Source organism: Bombus bifarius, unplaced genomic scaffold (genome assembly GCF_011952205.1).
Source record: "Bombus bifarius isolate JDL3187 unplaced genomic scaffold, Bbif_JDL3187 scf7180000008008, whole genome shotgun sequence".
NCBI lineage: Eukaryota > Metazoa > Arthropoda > Insecta > Hymenoptera > Apidae > Bombus > Bombus bifarius.
The window spans coordinates 287,971-313,883 of record NW_022884386.1 but is presented as its reverse complement, the minus strand read 5'-3'; the positions used below and the strand labels follow the sequence as shown (position 1 = coordinate 313,883).

Sequence of the window (25,913 nt, the reverse complement as noted above, 5' to 3'; positions counted from 1 at the left end):
CAGTATAATTGAGGAAAAATATTAAAATTAGAGAAAGTGATTCAGCGATATGTAAAAATGTATAGAATTAGTTCTAGAATATGTTTTATTCTATGGCCATTTCATTTTGTCTTCTAACAGCTGCTTTCTTTTTTAATCATTTCCATTATACTTTATTAAGTTTAAATTCCTAGTATTCTTGCTCTGAATACTTACAGCTTCTATCTGTGCTATCCATGATAACCGTGGTAGGAGCTTCCGTGGTGATTTCAATGAAATGAAGAGTGGCGACAAAGCCGTTATAATCGAATGGCGGTACTTCCGGACCCGATCTGCGAAACATTACGTTTCTTATTTACTATCTGGTATTTTTTGTTAAAATTCGAAAAAGGATCGAGATTGAATTTGATCGTTTGAATTTGATTCTATGTTAAGTCAAAGCTTTCAAAGATGCTGTACGGGTTTTTTTTTCTTTCTTACCTGAACTCGACCAGCAGTTTCCGGCCACTGTACGTCAACGACGTTTTATTCTTGAAACAGAGCATCTTGAGAAGGGGACTCGACGTTGTTGAACCCGAGTATACGGCAATGTAGTCGCTTGTGCAGTGTCTGGAACAAACGCGGACGAAAACGTGTGTTAGTTTTAACGTCCAGACACGTGATTCGTAAACAGAATTCGTAAAGAAACGACGTTAATCAGGGGAAATGTTTTAACTTGCTTTAGTTGAATTAAAGGTATCCAGTTTTAATTAAGCCAAAATATTTAATCACGCCAATTTGTTACATTACAAATTAAACGTTGGTCATTTCATTTCTCACTAAAATTTTATTTCAAATATCGATTGAACAAATGATTGATGGCAGGACTATACTCTACAAGATAGAAATTTAGAACAAAATTATCGATATTTTAGAATTCCAATAGAAAATTTTACATTTATCTTCGGATATTTCTAAATTTTCTACTATTCAGTGCCAAATAATTTTCAAGTCTGTCTATAATCCGCAGAATTATACTTTGCAAAATAAAAGTTTGTAACGAAGCTATCGATATCTTAAGAATTTCAAACGCTTCCATGTTTTTAATTTTTTGGACCGTAAAAATATGTTTACCTGAATAAAACTAAATAAGATGGTAAAACGTGTAATTGGATTGAAATCGAATAAAAAGAGGATCGTCGACGCGCATCGAAGGGGTAAGCAGTGTACTGATTTATCAGTGAGTTCATAAGGATGAACAGGAGTCGGTTCCCGTGGAAGTTTCACCATTAAGAAAACATCCAATATTACTGGTAAGGCAGAGGCGGCTGCGCCGAATTACCACGATGGGACCGGCTGATTTATTTTACGAGAAAAGTTCCATCGTCGCTTGCCTGCCGGGGTGATCCTTCATTTCGAGGATCACGACGATGCGATTTTAATAATCTGCTCAAATTAGAGGAACGTCCCGAGGACCTGTCCGGACGGATGCTCGGCCATTAAGGTGTAATTTAGAGTTAAGATTGGATCCGTCGTGGCTGTGCAACGCCGCACAAAAATATAACAGGGCGCTACCCGTAATAAACGGAGTATTCCTTGAAAATCTTTACTCTGAAGAGACGAAGGATGACCTGTTTTTTCGCGCGTCTCTCCCTTTCTTAGTAAAATATAAATTTGTAAAATAGACGTATTTTGCAACTGAGAATCATAGTTACGATCGCTTGTAAAGTTCTTTTATTCTTATGAGAAAATAAAATGCAATTTTTCAAATATTCTCTGCTTCAAGGATTTGTTATAAATTTTAAATAATTCTAATAAAAGTCTCTCTAACTCTTTAGTTTGATGATATTTTCAAACGATCGATCGCTCGTCAAAACTTGTTGCGTGCTCTATGCGAAAATGATAGCCACTTGCGAATTTTTAAAACCAATATTCCACGAAGACCAAACCTTGTACGTGAAATTTTTATTACGCTCCTTTCATATTATATTTTTATGAAGAATCCTTTATGAGACACGTTGCATGTTTTGTCCTATAAAACGGCACAGAAACCAGACAAATCAAACGTTTGTTTGCCTTACTCTTCGTAATATGTTAAACATCACAAATCTTTTGTTACGTTCAGAAGCCATTTATAATATCGTAGTTTCGTCGCATGTGATCCTGGATGAAGAACGATTTTGAGAATACATGTATTATGATACATACAATACGTATAATACATGAATATTTAATATTAATTCATTCTAATATTCCATGGTGTATTGAAAAAAATTAATCCTGATAGTAAACCTAATCTCTAAAGAGTATTCAGACAAATTAATCCCGATAACGATATCGATACTTGTACCGAGAGAGGAAACGCTCGTTGTTCTCGAAGAATTTCATTAGTCGGGAGTCGGTTGAACAGCGAAGAAATAATTCTAAACACGTAACAGGTGTTTCGAAACTTTTCCCATAATTTTAATTAATTGCTGCAAGAGGTGGTGGCGTAAAGTAATTAATAGGAGAAGTTCACGAGATGCCCGACCGGATTCGATTTCATTGAACCGAATTGCTTTTCGAGAATTCCTTCAACTTTCGGTGAACGTAGACGGAAGGCCGATGTAGCGGAAGGCTGAGACGCGTGGCACGTCGCCAATTTCTGAATAATTAACTGTCAGGAAGCCGCGGAGAGCGCGACCATCTTCATAATTGAGTCACCGCCCTTTCTCTTGCACCGCTGTCTCACTTTCTTCCATGTAAACATATAAATTATGAGACGTTCGAGCCAGAGCCTTGCACCAGACGACCTCGCTACCTTTCCATGATAATTACAGCTGAAACGGAACGCGATACTTCGTTAAGCAAGCGCGTGGGACTAATTATCTCGCAGACAATATACGGGCTACTTCAGTACCTCGAGTGAAATGATTATCAGCACGAACAGAAATCGGAAAAGTTGAAAGAAAAATTCGAACGTAAAAGGCTCGCTTCGTTTATTTCGATCAGATTAACGTGTCAGAATATTTTGGAAATTTTTCTCCTTATCTTCAGTGTGATTTTAAAATATCGAATTTTCTATGGAAGACCGTTGTCGTTTCATGACAGAACCTCCTTTCACGATTACAATTAACGGGGAATTTTTACGAACATGGTAAATTAGGCGATAAATATGTTTTTTTTTATTACTGGCAGTAAAGGTTAAAAGACCATGCAGAAATGGAAAATAAATACGAAGAGAGAAAAGAGAGAAAACTAGAATCTTATAGATTAAAGATCAATTTACTCTGTCGATGAACATGAATAATTTCATAGAAATAATTCATTTCAAGATAATTCGTATCGCATTGAATTCATAATTTTATAATTTCATCATAAATCTATATTATTAGAGGTATTATTATATTATCGAAAGATGACTCTACCGGGTTGATGTTTTCGATTTAAGCCGGGTTTTATTCGATCGGAATTAAACGGAGAGAGAGACATTGTTCAAAGGTGGGCACAACCGACAGATTCGAGTGGGAAATTTTTAATTTACTCCAGCGGATTTGCGGACGAGTAATTTCGGGGCATTTTATACCAGCTTGAGTGTTCACAATACACCGTCCACTGTACACTCTTTTCCTCTTTGAATTTTTCTATCTCTCTTTTCTTCATTTTCGCGATTTCCTTTTTTTTTACGCAGCTGAATTGTATGAAATGGAGCCGTAGGAATCCGATTTTTTGCTGTTCAGGCTGCTCGTGCAGAAAATGATGTACAAAAATATCTTTCTATCTTTATATTCTTATATCTCTTCCTATATACGCATATAATATTATAATAGAAATGATAGCATTTACTTTTTTGTATTTGTTTATTTAGCCCGTAATTTCTATGATAAAATAGAAATACGTTAACTTCCTGCTAGGATTTCGAGTTCTATTCCGATAAAAAAATTTGTATTTGGACTGATACGCTAATAGCATAATTGTTATTACATCGTATATATAAATACGAAGCCTAATTTAATTGAAAATTATTGACATATTTAGCAGTATTATGATAAAAAAATTATGATAATGTTTACATGTATATATTGGTGAATTTTCGTAGAATCGGATAATTTTTTAAACGGTACGCCAAATTTCTGATGCTATTTTATGGAGACACTTTGAACGGTGTAATCGTTGTAATTTGACAGTTTTACAGGCCCAGTTCTCATAAAAAAAAATGTATTTTGAATCGGAAAATCACGAACAGTGGACATTCTTCGTCTTTCTCTAACCCTTCAAACGTAAAAGTCCTAAAGGAAGAGATTATACATGTGCTAGAATACGTAGCTTTAAAAAACGCATATACAACTAAATTATACAATAATTAGTATTTCATTTAAGATTTAACGAATCAAAAAAAATCTATTTGCGATCCAACATTCCCGCGACAGTTATACGATTTTTATTTGAAATGCTTTTGTTAACGACATTTGCCGAAGTACGGAGTCGTTCGTCCTTGCCGAAAGCTCCTTTAATGCTGAGATAATTGAGCGAGCCTAATTAAAATCATTCGGCTGAAGCGTACCACTCTAGGTAATGACAAAGTTTATCTACGAAGATAAGCCGAAATTGCAGAAGATATTGTACATCGTCGTCGGGATTGTTCTTTTTTCTTCTACAAGAGTACAATCAAAAGTGGTTGGAGGAAGGCGGAGTAATCGGTGGAATAAATTCTTTGCTCGTAGCGGTAACTCGAGAGTAGAGTTCGAAAGAAAGAGGAAGCAATCCGAAGAATCTCTCGATCTCGACTCTCGTTCGTTTCATCTTATTCGTTCCACGATCTCGTTCCTTCCGCTCTTCACAAGAAAATTTTTTCCATTTCCAGTTGTATGAATGCCGGATTAATCTGTATGAAATTACAGAAATGCACCTTAACGTTCTCGTTACATAGTTTTGTATGAAAACTTCCGTGATAATAATTCACGATCGAATTTATCGTTGGAATATATAAATCGCGAAAATTTTCGTTTGCTTCGTTGCACGAACGTTCTTCGTTACATATTAAAAACGGTCCCGTTACGAGGTAACGTAATCCATCGGGATAATTCCAACGAGAATTCATTCAGTCATCACGGTAATACCATCCGCAATCGCATCGGGGATTCCTATGCTTCGAATATAACTGCTTTACGAACAGTTTCGAGCTGTTACCGTAATTCGATAACGAGCCACTCAACTTCCCCCCCCCCCCTATGAATAATCGGAAACGATATTTCCTTGCATTTAAACGTTTCAGTTTCAACGTTCCCTTCCAATCTTTTTATCTTTCCATTCTACGTTTTCGCTCTTATTAACCATTCTTGTTATCCGCTATAACGCGACGAGATACTTTTTTATTATGTTCAGATAAATTTACAAGAAAGAATTTGCTTTTCTTATATTCGCATTGGTGCAAGATAAACAAGCGAGTGATCGCGTAATACGAAATCGTTGCGATCGTTGGAAAGATCGCATCGGGGATTTGCAACGAGTGCAATTATAGTAATAGTCCCGTGGATCGCAATAACTGGGCACGCGGATGCATTAAACGCGTGGTGCATTCGTGTCACGTAATCAGGACCGTGCCAACAGATATTGTACGTAACTGCGTGTAACTAATGTAGGAATCGTATGCGCGGCGTTAAATTAATTCACCACGCCACTGTTTCTGTTCCAGCACGATTAATGCGTCACGCTTCCGCGAGCTTGCATCCGCGTGGCGCGCAATTGTCTTCGACGCACGGGGGATTACGCTCGAATCCTCGCGAGGGAGAAATTTGTCTGCTGTCGAAGTAACCGCGGATAACGGCAAATATATCGCGAACCGATGGCGTACGAGAATATGAAATATGTAAAGTAGATATATTTGCCGTGGAAATCGACCCGTAGAATGGATAATCGCTTGTTGCGACGATGACGATTGAACGAAATATTGGATATGTATGTAGAATTGTGAGGTTGCGAGTAATTTTAGAAAAATATCGCCGATGTTTCTACGGAAATATCGCAACAGATATTGGATATCGGAAGAAATTTAAATCTTGACATTTTTGAACACCTTTTATTTTTGCCCTTTTGAATGTCACTTATCAATACTACCATGTTATCGGACGTTAAATTGTAAGTTTTATTCGCTAGTTTTTTATTTTAGAGAAACATTGTAAACACTTTCAAAAAGACGTTCTTTAATGTTTACCATATGTATCTCTTTATTGAGTGTATGTCTACAGCAATTATATTGTACTTTTATCAGATTAGTTTACATACACGATAGATTTCTATGATAAAACACTTTCGTGAAACGATTTACGTCGAGACTATGCTAATATTTAATGCCAATTAATGGTAGAATATTTGAGAGCAAAAGGAACTATCTATCAGGTGAAATAGTTTATATATGTATAGTTTCAAATCACAGTAATTACGTAATTAGGTCACGAATTAATCACGGGAAGTTTGATCATAATCGAACCATTTTCCTTGACAGCTGCTTGAATACCGACAATGAATTACATATTCTACTTGCAGGCTTCTATTTTGCGCTTGTCTGAATACATATGCATATTTCACTGGCTTACCGCCTGACTACGACCGGGCTGCTCTACTTAGCAGATGTGCGAACTTTGGAGAGTTCTTATATCATTAGTCCGGCCTTCAATCATACGTTCGTTGAATTCAGATCAATATTTCAGTATTTGCTGGTTCTGCTTATTAACAACTTAACCATCTGAGACCTGTTACTGTCAAGAACGTCTAACCATAACTAGCGGCATATAGAGGCCACCGAGCATCTAATTACGGAGTCATAACGTAGATAAACATGATGTTAGGCCACCTGTGGTGCTATTGTACTCGTATGCCACTGTAAACTCTACCAACATTTGCATTGACCCACGAGTAATAGATAGAGTTATCTAATTTTCTTGTTGGATTTTTTCTTGTTGGATTTAGAGTACCTAAAGATCTAACGATCACGATATTTTTGCATTCTTTCTTTGTTACGTTAAAGACTAATAGTATCTCATAACATACAAATTTAGTTGACCTCTGCAAGTTGAAGATTGAATTATCGAAGCTTACCTAACTCAAACAATCATATCTTATCATACAATTAACGTAATTGACTCGATTACCGAGAGAAATCAAAAGTCTTCTTATTTTCTCAAAAGACAATAAGCAACTCCAAAAATGTTGATATCTTAAATATAATTATTTCAGCTTTCTGTACGTTCGTTTCTCGTGTTTCTTTTTTTCTGGACCTAAACTACAAGATATTTTTTCATTTTTTCGTTATTATATTAGAGACTAATAATGTTTCATAACATACAATTAGTCTGACTATTCTGTGAAAAATTCAAGGTTGAATTATTCAAGTTTGGCTGACTCAAATGATTAACTCGATTAACAAGAGAAATCAAAGGCGGAAAGCATCTTAAAAATGTCGATATTTTAATCGTGGCTATTCCAGCTGTCTGTGTGTTCGTTCCGACAGACGGACCCGATAATCCAATGGCGTGATCCTTCCACAACCGCCATACGACATGGTTTGCTGCTTTATCGGTTTGCCCGCTTTCGATTCATCCTTGCTGGAGTTTCAATAGAACGAGACCAAGAGGAATTGGTTACCCTTAATAATGGTTTCCGTGGAAGCCAACCGTAACTTAGCATAGAATAAGGAAGTACCTGGATCATCGTTCCACTAGCGTATAACTAAATCGAGGCTGAAAGTTTTCCACGGAATCTGTTTACCTATTGCCCGAATTAGCATTTCTTCGTCTAATGGTTCGCTTCCTCGACTTTTTTTTCTATCTGCTTCACACTTTGTGCTACATCGTAAAGAGTTTCGACTCCCATGAGGAACTCTTAAAGCAGAAAGTTACTCTGGAAACTTGTCTCTGGAGGATACGAAATGATAAGGAAATAGAAAAGTAATCAAGTATTTTAAACGATCTCCTGACTTCGCCATTATCTCTTAGATTTAATTTAGAATTCCTGAAATCTCGTTAAAATTCTTATTGTGCAGTTTTCTCTCCGATAGTTTCTTTACAGGAGTACGTTTAACAGCATAATACGAGAGCTAATAGATTGAATTATCAAGTGTGATATATTTTACATCTTAAATTATAATTAATAACAAGTCAATTATCATATACAACGCAATTGTTAAATTGCGTTACACGTAAACAGACGAACTTTCCCTTCTATAAAAAAATTCGTAATTACGTGTAAACTTTTTTACGTCTAATGCAGCAGAAGGAGAACGTTTAATATGAAGTTAAATAGTTTTCAATGTTTACAATTTAGTATCGAGTGTTGTATAATGATCGTATCATCACAAGAAAACAAATAAACGACTATGACCATCGCTTTGATACCAAATTCTTTCTGTTCTGATATCCAGTAGAACCTATATAAATAGGAAGATAGTGTAGTATCGTGGACGAGGGGCCTAAGGGGGTGTCGTGCGAATTATAAACAAGCGATTGCTGAGCGTGTGCATGATGGGGCTTAAACAAGAGATATAAGACAAAAGAGAAAGGGAAGAGACATAAACGAATTAACAGCAGTACGAGTTGAGAAGCTAGAGAGTGCGGATTGCGTTGTCGAGATAGTGCTGTTAGCGTTGTTGAGAGAGAGTTGAATCTGTATTGACGAGAATTGTTAATTAATTATAATACGTTGTTACGATTAGCTCATGTTAAATAACCATCGTTTTCTGTTTAATCCACTTATTATTAATAAACTTATTATTATAGTAGTTACGATACTACAATAGAATAGGTGATAAAATAGTCCAAAGTTACGATTGTGTAAATTTCAAATACACAGGTTCACAAATTCGTTAATTGTCTTGTGGACCATCTCGTGGGTGGTTTTCACCTCCTTTGGCAGTTACTTCGTAGCAGCTATTGCGTTTCAACTGAAACCGCGCTAATTAATTCCCTAGGACGGATTTATTCCTCTGGATGGTAAACAGTGGAGGAAACTTGTCCGTGGCACTCGCGTTTTAACAGCTTTTAAGCGTCGATACGCGATTACTACTGGTTTAGAACTTAATCCGCTGCATGTTATCTTGTGGCTACAGTTGTTGTCTCGCAAGTGAAATAGAACTGGATTCCTCTCGCATGGAAACTTGTAGCCATTTGCAAATGACCCTTCAACGTGCATCCGCCACTCTGCCGGCCCGGCTGCATTGTTACTTGAGGCTGTTTTCGCAAAATACGACACCGTTTTGCTTCGTTTCCATTTCCACGCAGCAGCGAATTAGTCAAAGTAAAAAATGGATACGATCAAGCCTAATTTTCACCGATAGATATGGAACACTAACCGTGTAACGTTCTTTACGTTATTTAGTTAAGCAAATTCTTAAGTTTGAGGAAAATTTAGAAGAATCATTGCAAGTACGTGGAATTTTTTTGTTACAATCTTATGCCGTATATATCTACCGTCAAAAAAGTTCTTAAATTTCAGAAAAGCGTGATAGCATCGACATCAATATATGCGCTTTATCGGTACAGTTTACACTTAAGTTTTTCATGGAACATTAAAACTCATTTTGTTTACTAAGATAAGAAAAGAACGAGTAGAATACGGCCATAGCAGGATCGATCCGAAGGATAATTCCATTTATGATACGGAACATAAGAACAATTTTTCGTATTCTGTCAATGCATTTTCGATCGCATAATCAAATAAATCGAACAGTACGTGTCTGCAAATATATATAGACGATTGCATTAATGTTTTTACGTAGTCACGCGTTCTGCGAATTTTTTTCTAGGACTTGAAGGGAAAAAGGAGGAATTGAAGGAAAATTAGAAAGATCACAGAACGATCGATGATTTACTCGCCCGAACACAATTAAATCGATTCGTCGGTAAATCAGTTATTTCCGCAAATGGAAAATTCGAGGATGGCGAAAGAGGGAGGGGAACTCGTTCGCGCGGCTGATTTCGTTACTCACCCCCTCTTTACTCTGCGAACCATTATTGACACTGGTCGGAAAATATTTCCGCGGACCGCCGGTGGAAAAATTAGGTAAATATCCAGGGAATTCGATAACTAAGTGGTCCGAATTCAACTTCTTCGAGATCTCTGGCATTCCAATTTCTGCTCTGTGTACATTCCAACTAATAGGATTGAAAAATGTACATGGAATTCTTTTGTTTTATATGGTCTTATACGATGATTCGATGCTTCGTATTAGTATCTAAGATTAAAATTTCTTACGAATGCGTAAACGTTTGTAAAATATAAATTAGATACGCTACATCCTCGTTATGATCAGAGACTAGTGTTCCGTGGAAAAATGTCACAGGTATCATTATATATAAATAATAATTTATAGAAAATATTTACTTCGAATAACAGTCGCACTGTTACGCACATACATTACGCTACTCTTGTACGAGAATGAAACACAGAATCACAAGTATTTCCTACAATAATAGCGCTTTTATCCTACGATTTAAATTACAATTACTTTCTTTCGCAATCTGAATCAAACAAGTAAAATAATAGCACTGACCTACATAACAAAGTACTGTATTTTTCTTCGTGGAATGAAAGGCTGCCGTAACAATTATTCCTTCGAATTGGTCAATTCGTCTCGTTCAAACACGATTCTCGTCGCGCTACGGATTGAGCGAAATTAAACGTAAATCTCGTTACGTCAGTGATGGTTGATGTTAAAGTATAATCTGGATTAGTCGGCAAATTCAATCGGATTCCCCGCGCCATTCCGAGCTGGTCGGCGTACCAGGAGGGCGTAATACGAAATTTATACGAGACGAACGGAAGACGAGCAACAGGATGTGCCGGATATTATTTTCCGGCGCTGCTTGATAGAAAAACGGAAGTTGGCGACCTCGTGTCACGTTTAATTCCATCCTGTTTCGGCTGCGCTTCATTTCCGCGCTGGTGCTTATTTCAACATCGACCTCGCTGTAAAATAAAATTGAACAGAGAGAGAGGGAGAGAGGGGAGAGGGATAGAGGTGTATGAAAATCAAAAATAATCAAATTCGGCGGCGGGCGCTGGTCGCACGGAAATTAACGAGGCTCTCGATAAGCGCGAAAATGGATTTGCATTGCGCCCGCTTGTTTCCCGTAACTAACTTCCGACCACCACTTATTTAACTTTTGCCGAAGCTGCACGCTGTATTCGAACTAACTGCTTCCCGCTAGCCTGTTGAATATTTATTTTGTTTTTCCTAGTTTCGCGATAAGAAATATAAGCTGACGACGCTGCCGGATTTTTGTCTCTCTCGTTCCTTTGATTACGTCTTACTTTCTGCCCCGCCGGGATAAGAGAGTATCGTTTAATGTTTAAAGTTTATCTGACTATGAAATTTTATACGGGTACGCGAAGTATTCCGGTTTTACCATAAAAGTGATTAAAGCTGCGATCAAAGTAGTATAATAAGAGTGATTAAAACAGTATATTCTTTTCTTCGTTTAAAATTAATTTCGAATAACATTTACTTTAATTGCTATTTACTAAATAATATTTAATACCGATTTGTTAGTAAATAGTATTGATATTCATTTTACCTGTAAATTCTGACGGAGATTCTGTGCTTGCGCTACATATTTTCACCGCAATTCATAGAAACTTTCATCGAATTATATCAAATGATTATACGTTGACAGATATATATTGATGTCGTGTATTCCATTTAACGTTATACCCATGTGTCGTAGATATTAATATTCATGTACTTCCATAGTCTCATTGATTTACAAATTTAATAATAATCCATCCGTAATATTTGATAAAAGATAGTGTTAGGTCAGTGTTAGTGCGATACTCTACCTAGACCAGGCCACACACCGCGGACAAGATGGGAACCAGATGTCCGCTCATCCTTACTGCGTACCCTCAATAGTCTTAAGGACTTATCGTAAATCTCAGGAATTTTCTAGCTAAGGTCCTTCAGACCGAACAAATATCTCTTTACTGAATCGTTTCTAAAGCTTATTGTTTACTACCGGAAGGCACCGGAAAGTTAATTTTTCTCACGTACGATACTTTACATTAGCAACTTTCTATCGAGGGCGGCTAAGACCCTTCCTAGTCCACTAACCTTCTTTTATCCAATCAGAAGCAATGTCTACTGCCCTCGCTTTCCTAACAAATCCGGTGGTCCCTTACGTTAGATACACCCATTGCTAGCTTTCCTCCGACACAGCATCGTCACTTTAAGTTACTTATTCTTCATCGTTAGAATAGTGAACATGTCGTTACCGGGTTTCTATCCTTAAATCAATCACTTACTTAACTTATACATACGCATCAGTGTAATTGTCTTCTTTACAATGTTGTTGGAATAAACATTAATTTATACCTGTTAATTCAGTGTAACCTCAATTGAACCACCCCTATTATCGTAACAGAAATCAGGGGATCGATCAGTTCGTGGCGTCGATTGTCTAATCGTAACGGGAATTTACGACTCCCGTTGACGTGCTTTCTCGCGATCGCGTCCCTCCGCGATTGGTCGAAGAAACAGATAGAGTAGAATATGATAAAATCTCAAGTGAACGCGTTCACGACTGTTTACTAAAATTTCATCTTGATGACAATTCGCTAAATATGTTACTAGTACAAGTTTGTATTTCATAGAAGTACACGGAATCGTTACGAGATTAGGCGTAGTTGCGCGCTCCTTAAGGCGAATTTTCAAGCAGCCTTAGATCAGGAGGGTGGAATGGAGCGTAGATGATGTGGAGTGGAGGATCTGGTGCACGGTTAAAGGCATGTCTTATCTCTAAGCTTTACACTCTATTACGTTTATTAAAAGCACCAGTGGAAGAAGTTTCACGGTCCGAGCTGGCGCGGTGGGAATAAAAATGAGGTCGTCCGTATTACGTCTTCCGGAACACTTTCAACGTCTTATGCTTCCGTTGATAGATCGGGAACGTAATCTCAGTAGTTTCCATGTATTACACCACTTGTGAAGTCACCGGTAGTGATTACGAGCCACGAATGTAATTGTTTCAAATTTATTTATTTGAATAGCGTTTCAACTATATTTCGAAAATTTTCATTTCTTAACTATTATTGATCTTAATGGAAAGCTGATATTGCAAGGCAATTTATATACAAACACAGGTAGATAATATATATTAGGCAATATAATAAGAATAATATCTGTGTACTAAACTAGCTATCAATCCGAACATTGACGTTAATTAAAAAAAAAAGCTCTACATTTGTCTATTTCAATTTGGATTATACAATTTTGATACATGTTAATAAATTTTGTATTTCTATTTATTCGTACATACGTACATACATATATATTTTTGTAAAGTTAGGTAAACTATAATATTTAACCACGTGAAATAATTAAATGCGATCCGATAATATAAAATGACCTCTGCGTCCTTTTTTCGCACCTAATCTTGAAATGTCCATAATTAATACTCGCTAATACTCACATTCATAATGATGAAGGTACGAACAGAACAGAAGGTACCTTCTAAAAAAGTTCTATACACCGTTTTCTATATCCGAGACGAGAAGCCATTTAACCATCTACTTTCTCTATTACCTTTTTCGTTTCAAGTGGAGCACTAAAATAAAGAAAAAGAAAGGACGAACAGGAAGGCGAAGAACACAAATCTAGAGGAAGTATTCGAAAGTTTTGCTGCAAGAGAAACGCAACTTTCGCGAAACCCCTCCTCGTCTAGCCGAACTTTTGCGTCGCTTAATCCCTTCGCCGGACGCCGGATTTATTTCGTCATTGTTTTGCCGTCTCGTTTTGTCCCGCGATTTAATTGTAGACAACCAATCTTCTTCTCTTCTCTCTCTTCCTTTTTGTGACGGGCTCGGAAACATATTCAACGATTTGTAGCGATCCTAATCGCAATTTAGTTATGAACGTCGAGCGGATGGAAATGAAAACCGGTCCAGCGATAGTTTGATAATTAAATTCAACGATTCGACGATCAACTAGCCCTGGAACGAGTAACTTCCTCAACGAGGTCTCTGTAGCGAGCGTCTTCGTGTTCCATGGACTTTCTTACGGCTTTTCGTGGGAAGTTTCGCACGCGAAACGTTGGTCGTTACGAGGCCCTGGCTTGTCGCTACATTTCACGGCGAAGTTTCCACGGAATCAGAAGAATGGAAACGCGAGGCGCGGAGGAAAAACGAAGAAACATTGACTCTTGGCGGAATAAGAATTCCCTACGAAGTCGACAAGTAGGGGAAAAGTCAAAGTCCTGGTCTGAATCCGTGGTAAGATCTTGATCTCCCTTTGAGAAAGCAGGATAAGACCGAAAGTGACCCGATGCTAGCAGGGACGAGCGGAGGAGATCGTGGTTATTCGTGGAAAAATAATCGTCCGAAAGATACGGTTGTAAGTGGCTGGTATCAGTTTAATGAAGTTCCAGGAGATCGGATTAAAAAGCTTTCAACGAAGTTCTTTAATCGAATTGGTACACCGATCTGAGATTAGTTCTCAAAGATCAATGATCTAGGATAATTGAGAAACACGGGAATCGCACTGATCCACTCCATTGGGTTTAATTTTTAAGAAACTAATCACTCAGTCATCGTATATTCTCTTACTGAAATTAAAAAGTTTTCGACAACGAAGTATGTACTTGGATTAAGTTGTGGAAAGAATTTTTTTTCAACATTGATGGTAGTTAGCTCTTGAAAAAGTGATAATTGAAATGAGAAACCACATTGATTAACTTCACGGAGATTTATTATATGGCTTTTGGATAAATAAACATTAATTGTGTATTATTACCGTAATCCTGGGTCCAAAAATTTACAAGCAACAGAGTTAATTAGTTTCGACGGCTTAATCTTGTTATATACTGTAGATGTTTCATATAATTCACGTATAATATTTTGTATTATTTCACGATTGTATAGACAAATGTAATCTACTTGTTGAGTTTCTGATTCCATTTAGACATCAGTCGACCATGTACGGTTATATTCTACTTACAGGCTGTCTGTGTACATGCGATCCTATTTCACTCTCCGGATGTCCGCTATACATTGTCCTATTGTGCTTCAGCCACCGGTCTATTCTACTTAGACTGACCATACGTGGATCTAGTATACTTGCCGGCTGTCCACCAAGATGCGATCTCATTCTACTTGAACGCGTCTAATCGGGAATTTATGTCGACTACGCTGTAATCTGATCGAGCTGGATTAAAAAGAGAATTGTTCTTTTTATGAATTTTTAACGCAAGGTATTTCGTTAAATGACCGAAACAAATAAAAGGAATTTAATCCTACGATGTGGATATCTTAAAATAAGAAACGATTCAACAGTACAATCTTCTTTTACGTCTTTCTTTGGTTCCACTTGGCACAATCACATACAACGTAACGTCTCGACTTTTGGAAAAGATGTAGAAAATCTACCTCGATGACAAAAGTCGACGAGAAGCCAGAAAGACACGTAATATCGTTGTCCCATCATTTTTATCTTATTCGTTTGTTTTCTTTTCGTTCTCGAAGTTTCTTTTTGTATTGGATGAAGTTCTGAAGACTCCCGTTTTCTTCGAACGTTTTTCGAGGACACTCGAAACGAAAACGAAGTAGTTGGTGTGTTCGTGCGAGCAACGCGCGAATAAGATTGGAAATAAATTTTAGACAGTTGGATTTCCCTGCAATAGATCGTACTATTTCTTGGCATGGTTATTCCGATACTTTTGCGGAACAATCACATAGACGTGAAAACGTTCTGCATGTACATATTTTTCTTGAAAACATTGCTGATGCGGAGATTACGAATTTGGAAACGAAAGTCCATTATATTTCACGTTATAACACGAAAGGTATTTATTACTGTTAAAAAGGAAGATATTACGCAAAGGTGAATAACGCAGAAGCAAGACTAGATTAATGAAGGAAGGAAGTGATTTTGATCATCCATGAATCCAGGATGCAACATTCTCGGGAAATAGAAAAAGCGATTGTCGAGAGAATATAAAAGCGAAAATAAACCGGTGTGAGAAATGAGAAAGATTCAGGTTGTGACTGTCGGTGATCCAATGTTCTTTTAATTCGACCATCATTATAATTTCATTAATCTTTATTAATCCTCTATGACTTTCTTTTACGCTTCTCCTCCAATCCTTTGCTTATTTTGAACTAAGAAAGTTAGCTGATAACTGCAAAGTAATTCATGAGACGTTGCGTCCCCTCCTTGTGAATTTGTAAGATGATAAGGAAGAATTAGAATGTCAGAGGCGAGTTTTCGGAATAATTTGATAAGCCGTGACCGATCGATTGTTAGCTGTACGAGGCGTGAGTTCCTTCGGAAGTTATAAATAACACTGGCTGTGAAAACGCAGCGGAATTACTTCTATCGTCGCTGGAGTAACACCGATAAGCCATACCTTTCGGAGGATGTCGCGTCTCTTACCAAACTTTCATAAAAAAGTGGCAGATTCGAGTGAAACATCCACGTTATAAACAATCTTATCTGTATCGATGAAAAATGATGCCGCTATAATCTAAACGTTAATTTTTCATATAATATATATAATATATAATATAATATGTAATATATAAACTTTCATGTTATATATATAATATCAATTATAATCATAAAAACAAATTATAATATAACATTAATAAAGTTGCTAATACTAGATAATATTCCAGATAAGGAATATGAAATGTTCATTTGTTAATAAAAAAAATTTGCTTCCTCTATTCTGTGAACTAAATGGAATAATTAAAAAATAGTTATGAATTAAAAAGAAAAATTAATCCATCGCATTTTTAATTCTTTTCAATTAGGTAATTACTTTCGCGACATAAAAGCAAAATGACATAGAATTTAACAATAAGAGTTTAGTTCTTATCGGTCGTATTATTTATCTCCTTTCCATATACCAAAGCGTGCAGACAGAAGGAAGCGCGAGAAAGAAAGACGATTCTAAAGCATTTCAGAATAATAATCCCAGGAGGAATAACAAAAGAGAAAAGGAGAGGCCAACGAGAGACTACCAACGTCGATCTTCCTGAAACGAAGGGATCGTGTACAGGGAGTTCTATTTGCAAACGAAATATTACGCGGCTGTCTCGTCTGGAACGAGAAATTCCGTCATATTCTGACAAGCGGAATCGACACTGTGAATAATAGACAACGATGATAGTAGAAGTTGTCCGACATTTTGGACCGTGCGTTTACGCGAATGTGACAACAAAAGGAAGAATAAAATATGGAACAGACAGGGAAAGAGAATAGACGCGAAAGAATACGCTTCTGACTATTTTATCACCACTAAACGTATCATCATTATCGTCCTTAGAATTATTTGCTTTAATTATTCCAATTTTATGCGAGCTTCTTGCTTCTAATAAATTATAATTTATTGATTGTATTTTTCTATATCGGTATCTTGAAATTTTCTACCATTTCCTATACCCTGTGTTCAACTTTGGTTGTTCCAATAAAACTGCCAAATGATCTGCTATTCGATTCTTACTTTTACCGTATTATTACCTTGTCATGGTGGTTGGAACAATGACTGGTCCTTATGTAACTGTCCGCAATAAATTAAAGTGATTGGAAAGGGGACGGTGAAGTGGACAGACAGGCGGGCTCGAATTTCTGGCATAGCTGCCGAAACGAGCCAAGTGGCGAACAAGATCGATCGTCTCGCAATGGATGACTGTGCCTGGGGCCTGCATTCGGAACGAGGACATTAAGTAGCGGCGTCGCCGCGAGAATTCTCGATGAATTCATGATTCACGTGCGCTTACCGGCAGGAACGACCAGAGATCCCCTGTTCTGACGTAATTTTTATTTAAATGATCCATGATCCGTGTGTTATTTTAATGAATAAAAGACGAAGCTTTCTTTATGGGAATATTCTATGAAAGATGATGGACGAACGCGGGGGATTAAAAATTTAAAAGGACGATGATGAACGAGAATAGAAGATGAAAGGTAATAATAGAAGGCTCACTTGATCCAAAGATACTGAGAGTGAGAAACGCGATAGACAATTCAGGTTGATGAAAATGTAATAATCGTTTAATATAATACCGATATTCGCAATTAAAAGTGAATTCTAAGATGAATTTACCAAAATAACGTTTGCTACATCGTTGTGGTATATATGGTGGGATATGAGTACGTGTGATGCTCATAGTTTTGCTAGAATTGATGTTAGTTTCATATAATTGAGAAACCTGTATCGTTATTTAATATACTGAATAAATATTTATACTTTTATTCTTGAACTTACAATTCATAACATGGAGAATACTACGCGTTCTCTTGAAATTTCGAACAATCGTGAAAAATGTTCACAGAAAGCACAATGTATGAACCTAGACGAAAGATACTTTCCATCAGGCTAATGGAACGCCGTTAAAAACGTAATCCGTTTTCGCAGTCGAAACGAGAAAGGAGAGATGTCGAAGTTTCCTGGGGTCAAAAAACGAGGAACGAGCAACGGAAGCGGTAAACGATAGGCATACACGTGATGCTGATCGATGCTTTCGTTGACAGACAGGCCACTTTTTCCTCTCGTTTTCAACGCCGAAGATAAATTCTACAACGGCGAACAGATCGAGAATGCAAAATGTAATAAATAAAGATTACGCGGTGATATCACACGGGTCATAGAACAGGATATCTCGATTTATTTAAAGAAACTAGCGTTTCATGAATAACCTACAAAATTCTAACGTAGGACTGTTCGTTTGAAACTTTTCGTCGAGCCTAATCGATTTAGGAGGGACGTTTCCTAGATTTCGTAAAAAAACTGTACGCAAATGGGAGCTGAAACTCTGGCAACGACGTTATTGCGTTACGAGCTTTGCGCGAAAGTTGCGACAAAAATGCCGCAGAAATCACACGGAAAGTTAGCTCGCATGTTAACTTATCACTCGGGTAATATTATCAATCTATCGAAAGTTAGTGCAACTTATACCACTTTCCGTGGAAAATTCGTGAACGATCGAATTCGAGGATATTAAGACTACAAATCTCTTTTCCTAGCGATTTACTCTTAGTATGTTCATGTTTATTCCCAAATTATGAGAATCGATAGATTAATAATACATATTAATAGCAAATCAGTCGTGGCACCGTGTCATAATCACATACAGAGATTACACTACTGCTCTATGCTAAAATTCATAATTATAATCATTAGTTGAATGCACGTGTGTAAGTGTGAATGAGCTGGGGAGAAAAATTCACCAGTCGATTCATTGTTGAGGTTATTTGATGTGTAAACAGGGAAACTCGTGGATAAATTGTAAGGTAGAAAATATATTTAAATAGAAATGTAATTCTAAGTAAGAATACAATTTGAGCTGGTCCAGATCCGCACGCTAGCTGTGTTACCTAATAACTGAAAAACCCCGAAGCCAACGTCGCCTGTCTACTGTTTATGGTCTGTCTTTGTCGCGGTCTTTTGTCTGTACGCTGTCGATGGCTTCGGTGCTTGAGAAAACTAAAAAGACCAGATGTAGAGTTTTCTTAGAAGTGGTGATATATGTAATTTCAAGCACAAAATACCATTATCTGAATAAGCCTCGAATTTATTTTTGTACTTGAATTTTTTTCTGTCCTTTGAATATCCAATCGATCCTATAAATTTCCCCCGCATATTTCACGATACCGTGTGTATACGGAATAATGTTTGAAGTGACAAACGATTGATCCACGAAACAATATTTCGCAGTTCAACAATTTGTTCTGGAGATTAAATTCGCAGGTGAGAAGATCTTGATTTGGAAGGAATCGAGTTTCCGTGGAACGTTTCCGCGAGACACGGTCGAAAGAAGCGGCTAAAACGTGAACTGGGCTATCGCGGTCGTTACGAGGCGACCGGAATTCTATTCCTATCGCGCCCCTATTCGCAGCAGCCTCTTAATTTAATGAAACATCCGGCGAGCGTAGAGTCGGCTGCGCAGCCTGGCTTTTCCAGCGCTGGACGCCTAGTTTCGGACGTTGGACGAGGTTGAGTTGAAATGCGAATAAACGGCGAAACGTCGAGAGTGCAAATGAACGCGCGGCTGCTGGCCCGATGTAGATTAAACACGCGAGGATTCTCGTGTGTCTGGATGGGAGATTTCCATTGTTCCCAGAGAAACGACCGCTTTGTACGTTTCGATCAGCCGCGGCCCCGTTACTCCAGGGACACGCGAACAATCAAACGGACGCTTCCTTTCGCGAACTTTCCCCGCGGGGGAATCGATTACCCAGAGCCGGGACCCGGAGATCCTCTGGCGATCGCCGATATTGGTATTCCTAATTACTTCGGAACATGCCCTGATTCGCGTACAAGTTCCATCTGCGCGTAGCAATTGTAATTTGCATTCCATCGATTATGTATCATAGTACGGTGTGTTTATACCGGTGGCACGTGAAAGTGTTTCAACAACTATGGGGATACTTTATGAAAATATTGTGCGTATTATACGAAACATTTCGAGATTTGATTGTTACCGTAAAGAGGCGAGATCATCGTTATTATACTGGGAGAGTTTGATGTAAATTCGGATATATATATAAAGTATTTAAGTATTCAGTTATTTATTATGTTAGGAACGTTCAATAATTTTAATGGTACTGTTTTTGATATGGAAGAATACTGTTCATACTACGTATACTAACGTTTTAATACATGTATTATTGCGCTAACTTTTATGTACATTTTCAGATTAATTTCAAATTTTAATGTTGGTTTAACAGTTGTGCTTCGTTATATTGTTAATGAAATTGCAAAATGTTTCGTATCACACATATAATATGTACATAAGAATTTTCTGCGATAACTAAATTTGAAAAGTTGTTCGAACGAAATGAAAGATTTGATGTACTATGTTTATGTGACGGATCAGAGTTCCATTCTGTATTCCGTTCTTTTCAGACGAGAACTTTTTAAATAATCCGCGCGATAAAAATCGTAGAACGTTTAAGCTGTATAAAAGATAAAAACTCCAAGTCATTGCGATTTATTGGATCGGTGAGATATTCTTCTTGAATTGTTTTCTCGAATATTTAAACGCTTAGACCGCCTCGTTAATTCGTCCCGAGCAGCGATACACCGTCATATTTCAGACTTCAGAGTTGCTGGAAAATACAGGGCATAATTTATGACTGGTTACCGGTGGTAGATGAATTATTACTCGCAGCAATTCTTGCCTGCTGTCTCATCGTAACGCATTAATCACGACTGCTTAGGATCGTTTCCACCTCTAACAATCGTCCCCTCCAGGCTCGCCGCCCTTGGGAAGTGACATTCTAGGATCTCCTTATTAGTTAATTACCATCTTCGTATAATTCAACCATAACCGTCTCATGACTCTCATTTTGCAAGAGTCTCTCGGCGAGGAGAATCGGGCATTCTCCAGTGATAGTCGAGTAATTGATTGACACAGGTAGACATTCCAAACAGATGTACAGTGTCCTGTTCGTCTGTTTGCTAGTATTAGAGCGCTAATAGAGTGTAATTTCAAATATCGGAACGATTAATACATTCGCTTCTATACAAATATGACAATTCTTGTTCAAGAATTGTTCGCTTTTCTGTATCAAAGCTATCTTTAATTTTGATTTTAGTGGCATAATTGAAAATGAAAATAATCCGTCGGGGTCAAAGATATACATTTTTCAGAGATAGTTGATAAGACCTAATTTTCATGGGGATGAAATATACACGTTTGCCACCAATATTAAATAATTTTGTTCGTTTTTATCAAAGATTTAATCGTGTTGATAAAAATAGGAATTTGCATAAACATCAGAGTTTGCTCAATATTATTCTGTTTGTCTTTCTACTTTTTGTAAATCGGAGCAGTTAAAAAAGGAAATGCAAAAATTACGTAAACAATTATTATCGAGAATTTAATTTCAATGTATGCGTTGGCGCGATATGATTGCGGATTCTTGAGTGTAAACTTCAAATATTTTTCAAAGGGTTAACGTAACAATTTTCCCCAAATGAGATGAAGTCACAGGGTTACACTCCACCGGCTATTATCTGATAACGATTCCCTTACATCTTTGCTAGCGTGGTTTATCGCTAAATCGCGGCGTCATTATGAAAAGTAAGTTTACCGTGTCATAAAGCAGCCTCGTAAAACCTTTCACCGCGTAAACTTTAGAATAGACAAATATTACTCTAAACATTATCTTTTTGAGCAAATCTTTGTGTAACTTATATCAGTTGTCTGTCACAGAACCAGCATTCACCGAATTTCTTTCTTATTTCTTTTGTCAGGATTTTAATCAGAAAAAGAGAGCTTTTTTCATATAAATTAAATTATTGTGCTTCGTTCTGACTCTTTTTCATCCACGAAACTAATGATTCTGAAATTATGCAAGTCGATAATAACCACTCTCGATTGGCACTCGAGGCTCCAATATTGCCAGTATCGAATCACAAGGATCGATAAGGGCGATTTCAATTCCCGAAAGGGGCGATCAACAAACATGCGATATCACGGCACACAGTTGGTTAATTTTATCCCTCTTAGCATGAAATTTTCTATTGTTATCCAGTATATCATAAATTTATAGACCACAATAAAATATATTAAGTTGTTGGAAAAGTGTCTTTCTTTCGCAAACGTGTTTTTTCACAACAGTGTACCTGCATACAAACGTGAAACCAAGTCTGTGAAACGTCGCGGTGTTTATCTCAACAGGACAAAATGGATCGTACGCAATCCGACAAAATGATGTAAAAGAAAAAACGTTGTGCGTCTGTTATTTCCTCATAAAACGAAAGAAACTTTCCGGGCGACCTAATATTTATTTTCCAACACACTCGCGGAGAATGATTGGAGATCGTGTCGAATAAACGTAAATTTGTTTCCATCATCGAAAGCTTCATTATATTTCCAGCCGCGGTATACGGAATCGTTATATAAAATAAAAAAGAGCTTGATGCGTGCGTCCTCGCGTAGTTAATTAGTTTAAATACGTGCGAAAAATCGTGCAAAAAAGATCTTCTCGGCATCGTTGAAAAGCGAGCGAGCAAAACGACTAACACACTCGCTGGCTGTTACACCATCTATGAATAATTTTTTGGCGCATCCGCGAGCAATTTTCTTGCATTAAACGGAGTTACGGAAGATCCCTGAACGATTTGACGTCGTGGAAAGGAACCAACGATACTTTACCCAGAAGATAGAACCATCGACTGACCTTTGATAAGGGTGGTCAATTTTCTTCTCAATCAGCGACTTCAAAGGGGTTTGAGCAGCAAAGGGGATCGAAATCGGGTTAACGTTATATCCAAGGCTAATCAGTTTCATAAATCGATGAAACCAGAGTGCTTTCAAGACTCGACTATAGATTATGTGGCATTAATGCGGCATTATGCCTATCAATTAACGTCTGAGCTGATCAAGTACATCGTAGATTCGCGTACGATGTAATGCAAACGAGCGATGCGACGTTGACGTTATACTTTCTTGCACGTTTCCTGTATTGTAATCAGTTGAGACACATGTGGGTAAAGTATCCGACAGCTCAAATGAAAATAAGATACGCTAGCGTTTAATACGTGAAGCTAATGTTCTAATTCTTAGAAATAATAATTTGTTTATGACATTCAAGTTACGGACAATAAAGCATAGGTTGTAATTACTATATAACGAGAAAATATTCTATTTGTAACTAAAGTACTATATAAGAACTATCGAGGGTATCAAAATAATTTGCCTATCTGATATCGTATATGCAATAGCAGGATCGCATACTCACGCGCACTTTATAATTAGAAATATTATACTACAAAATTTGACAGCGTTCTCATTGTGAGATTCTAATGGTTTCACATGCTTAATCTACACCAGATGCAACGGTAATTTGTGTTAACGACGGGAAGAACGATAACGAGAACCTTCGCTGAAATATTATTAGGTGAAGTAAAAAGTTCTGAGCGCTTTTTCGCTTTATTTCGACGATGAAATTAACATAGTCAAGATTATTCGATTTAGATTAAATATGCGCCGTTTTGTTCGATTACTTTTGTCCATTTTGAAGGCAATTTCATAATTCCGCGGTTGAAGAAGTCCTCGTCCCTATTGGTAAAAAACTTGACCAGCTCATTTTCACAAGCCTCTCTTGAGGCCAGTTTTGTACCATCAAGAAAATTTTGCAAAAACTTAAAAAGGTGATAATCGCTTGGTGCCAGGTCTGGACTGTACGGCGGATGCGATAGAACCTCCCAGCCAAGCTCTCGGAGCTTCTGACGCGTCGTTAAAGATGTGTGCGGCCTGGCGTTGTCTTGATGGAACACAACACCTTTCCTATTGGCCAATTCTGGCCGCTTCTGGTCGATCGCCTGCTTCAGTCTGGTCAGTTGTTGACAATAGAGGTCCGAATTAAGTGTTTGCCCCGATGGGAGCAGCTCATAATGGATGATTCCCTTCCAATCCCACCAAACACACAATAAAACCTTCTTGGCCGTTAATCCACGCTTGGCGATCGTTTGGGCCGGCCCACCGCGATTGGACCACGATCTTTTTCGGCTGTTGTTCTCGTATGTGACCCATTTTTCATCGCCAGTCACCATCCGCTTCAAAAATGGGTCGATTTCGTTACGTCTCAACAAAGAATCGCAGGCATCAATTCGGTCCAAAAGGTTCTTTTGCGTCAATTCATGTGGCACCCATACGTCGAGCTTCTTCTTGAGACCAGCCTTATGCAAATGGTTCCAAACGGTTTTCTGGCTAATCTTCAGTTCCTGGGCAATGGAATAAGTGCTCACATGCCGGTCCGACTCGACGATTTCCATGATTTTATCCACATTTTCGACGATTGGCCTACCAGAGCGTGCCTCATCTTCGACGTCCATATTACCAGAACGGAATCGTTGGAACCACCGCTTTGCTGTTGCATTCGATACTGTACTGGGTCCATAAACAGCACAAATTTTTTTGGCCGCCTGCTCCGCCTTTTCACCTTGGTCGTAGTGGTACTGAAGAATGTATCGAATTTTCTCTTTTTTTATCTCCATTTTCGAACGCTGTAACACACAACTGGCTTCACCGAACACAAAACTGACAAAGAACCTTTTTGATGCGTAATATCACCTTGAAATCGGTGTATACTATGACTCGATGCGATGTGCACATCGTGAGATATGGCTCACTAAAGACATCTAGCGAAAAACGCTCAGAACTTTTTACTTAACCTAATATATGGGATAGATCATGCGAGTTCTATTTTTCACTTATTCATGTTCCCGCTTCTACAATATGTTGCTATGCGCAGTTCTATGTTTCTATGAGAAGAAAGAATTTCGTAGTGTGCCGTGTGAATAGCGGGATGAATGTTGCGGATGGTACGAAAACGATTTATTCTAATTTGGCTTGTGTAAGTTCATTATCGCTTTAGTTTAGTTCGAATTACCGCGCCACGCTAATCCGTGTGCAATGTTTCTCGGCATTAATCGGGATCATAACGGATTATGAGGCTCTGTCTCGCGAGATTGTTTGCGAACCGAGAATCCACTTAGGCGTTGATAACTCCGAGTCCTGGCCACGTTTTATCGAAATTCGAACCAACTCCTTCGCTGATTCAACAGAAACAATGTTTGGCTCCTTAGAAGCTTCTTCTTCAAAGGATTCCAACTGACCTCGTTTCTAATCAAATTTTTAAAGATTGCATTAGATACTTTTCATTAGTGAGACAATAACATGATATGTCTGAACGAATTCGATTAGTCGTGGAATCTTATTTGTCTCAGTACAGGTTGAAACTGTTTTAGGTACAGTCTAAGACAACATTATCATCTGACGTAAGCGACATAACAAATTTCTTACAATTTTTAATGCCACAACATAGAACCCGAAGTGTATATGCTATTTTTATTAGCTTCCTTGAGAAATATTTATCACATATTTTTCAATTATTGTTTTATACGATTAAAATCCAATTTCACATCTTTCGACGTTTCTAGTTGTTCAAATATTTACGAATATTTTTATAAACGTTG

The 25,913-nt window shown here is 37.6% G+C and overlaps 1 protein-coding gene across 5 annotated transcripts in view; it reads right to left on the bottom strand.

The window, feature by feature from the left end:
• Positions 1-25,913, bottom strand: part of LOC117206565 — a 271,415-nt gene that overhangs the window by 38,781 nt on the left and 206,721 nt on the right. For all 5 annotated transcript variants that reach the window (XM_033446038.1, XM_033446040.1, XM_033446039.1 and 2 more), the window contains exons 8-9: positions 460-588; positions 196-311 (exon numbers count right to left, since the gene is read on the bottom strand). In XM_033446038.1, the coding sequence (XP_033301929.1) occupies positions 196-311; positions 460-588 (245 nt within the window). The remainder of the gene's footprint in view (positions 1-195; positions 312-459; positions 589-25,913) is intronic.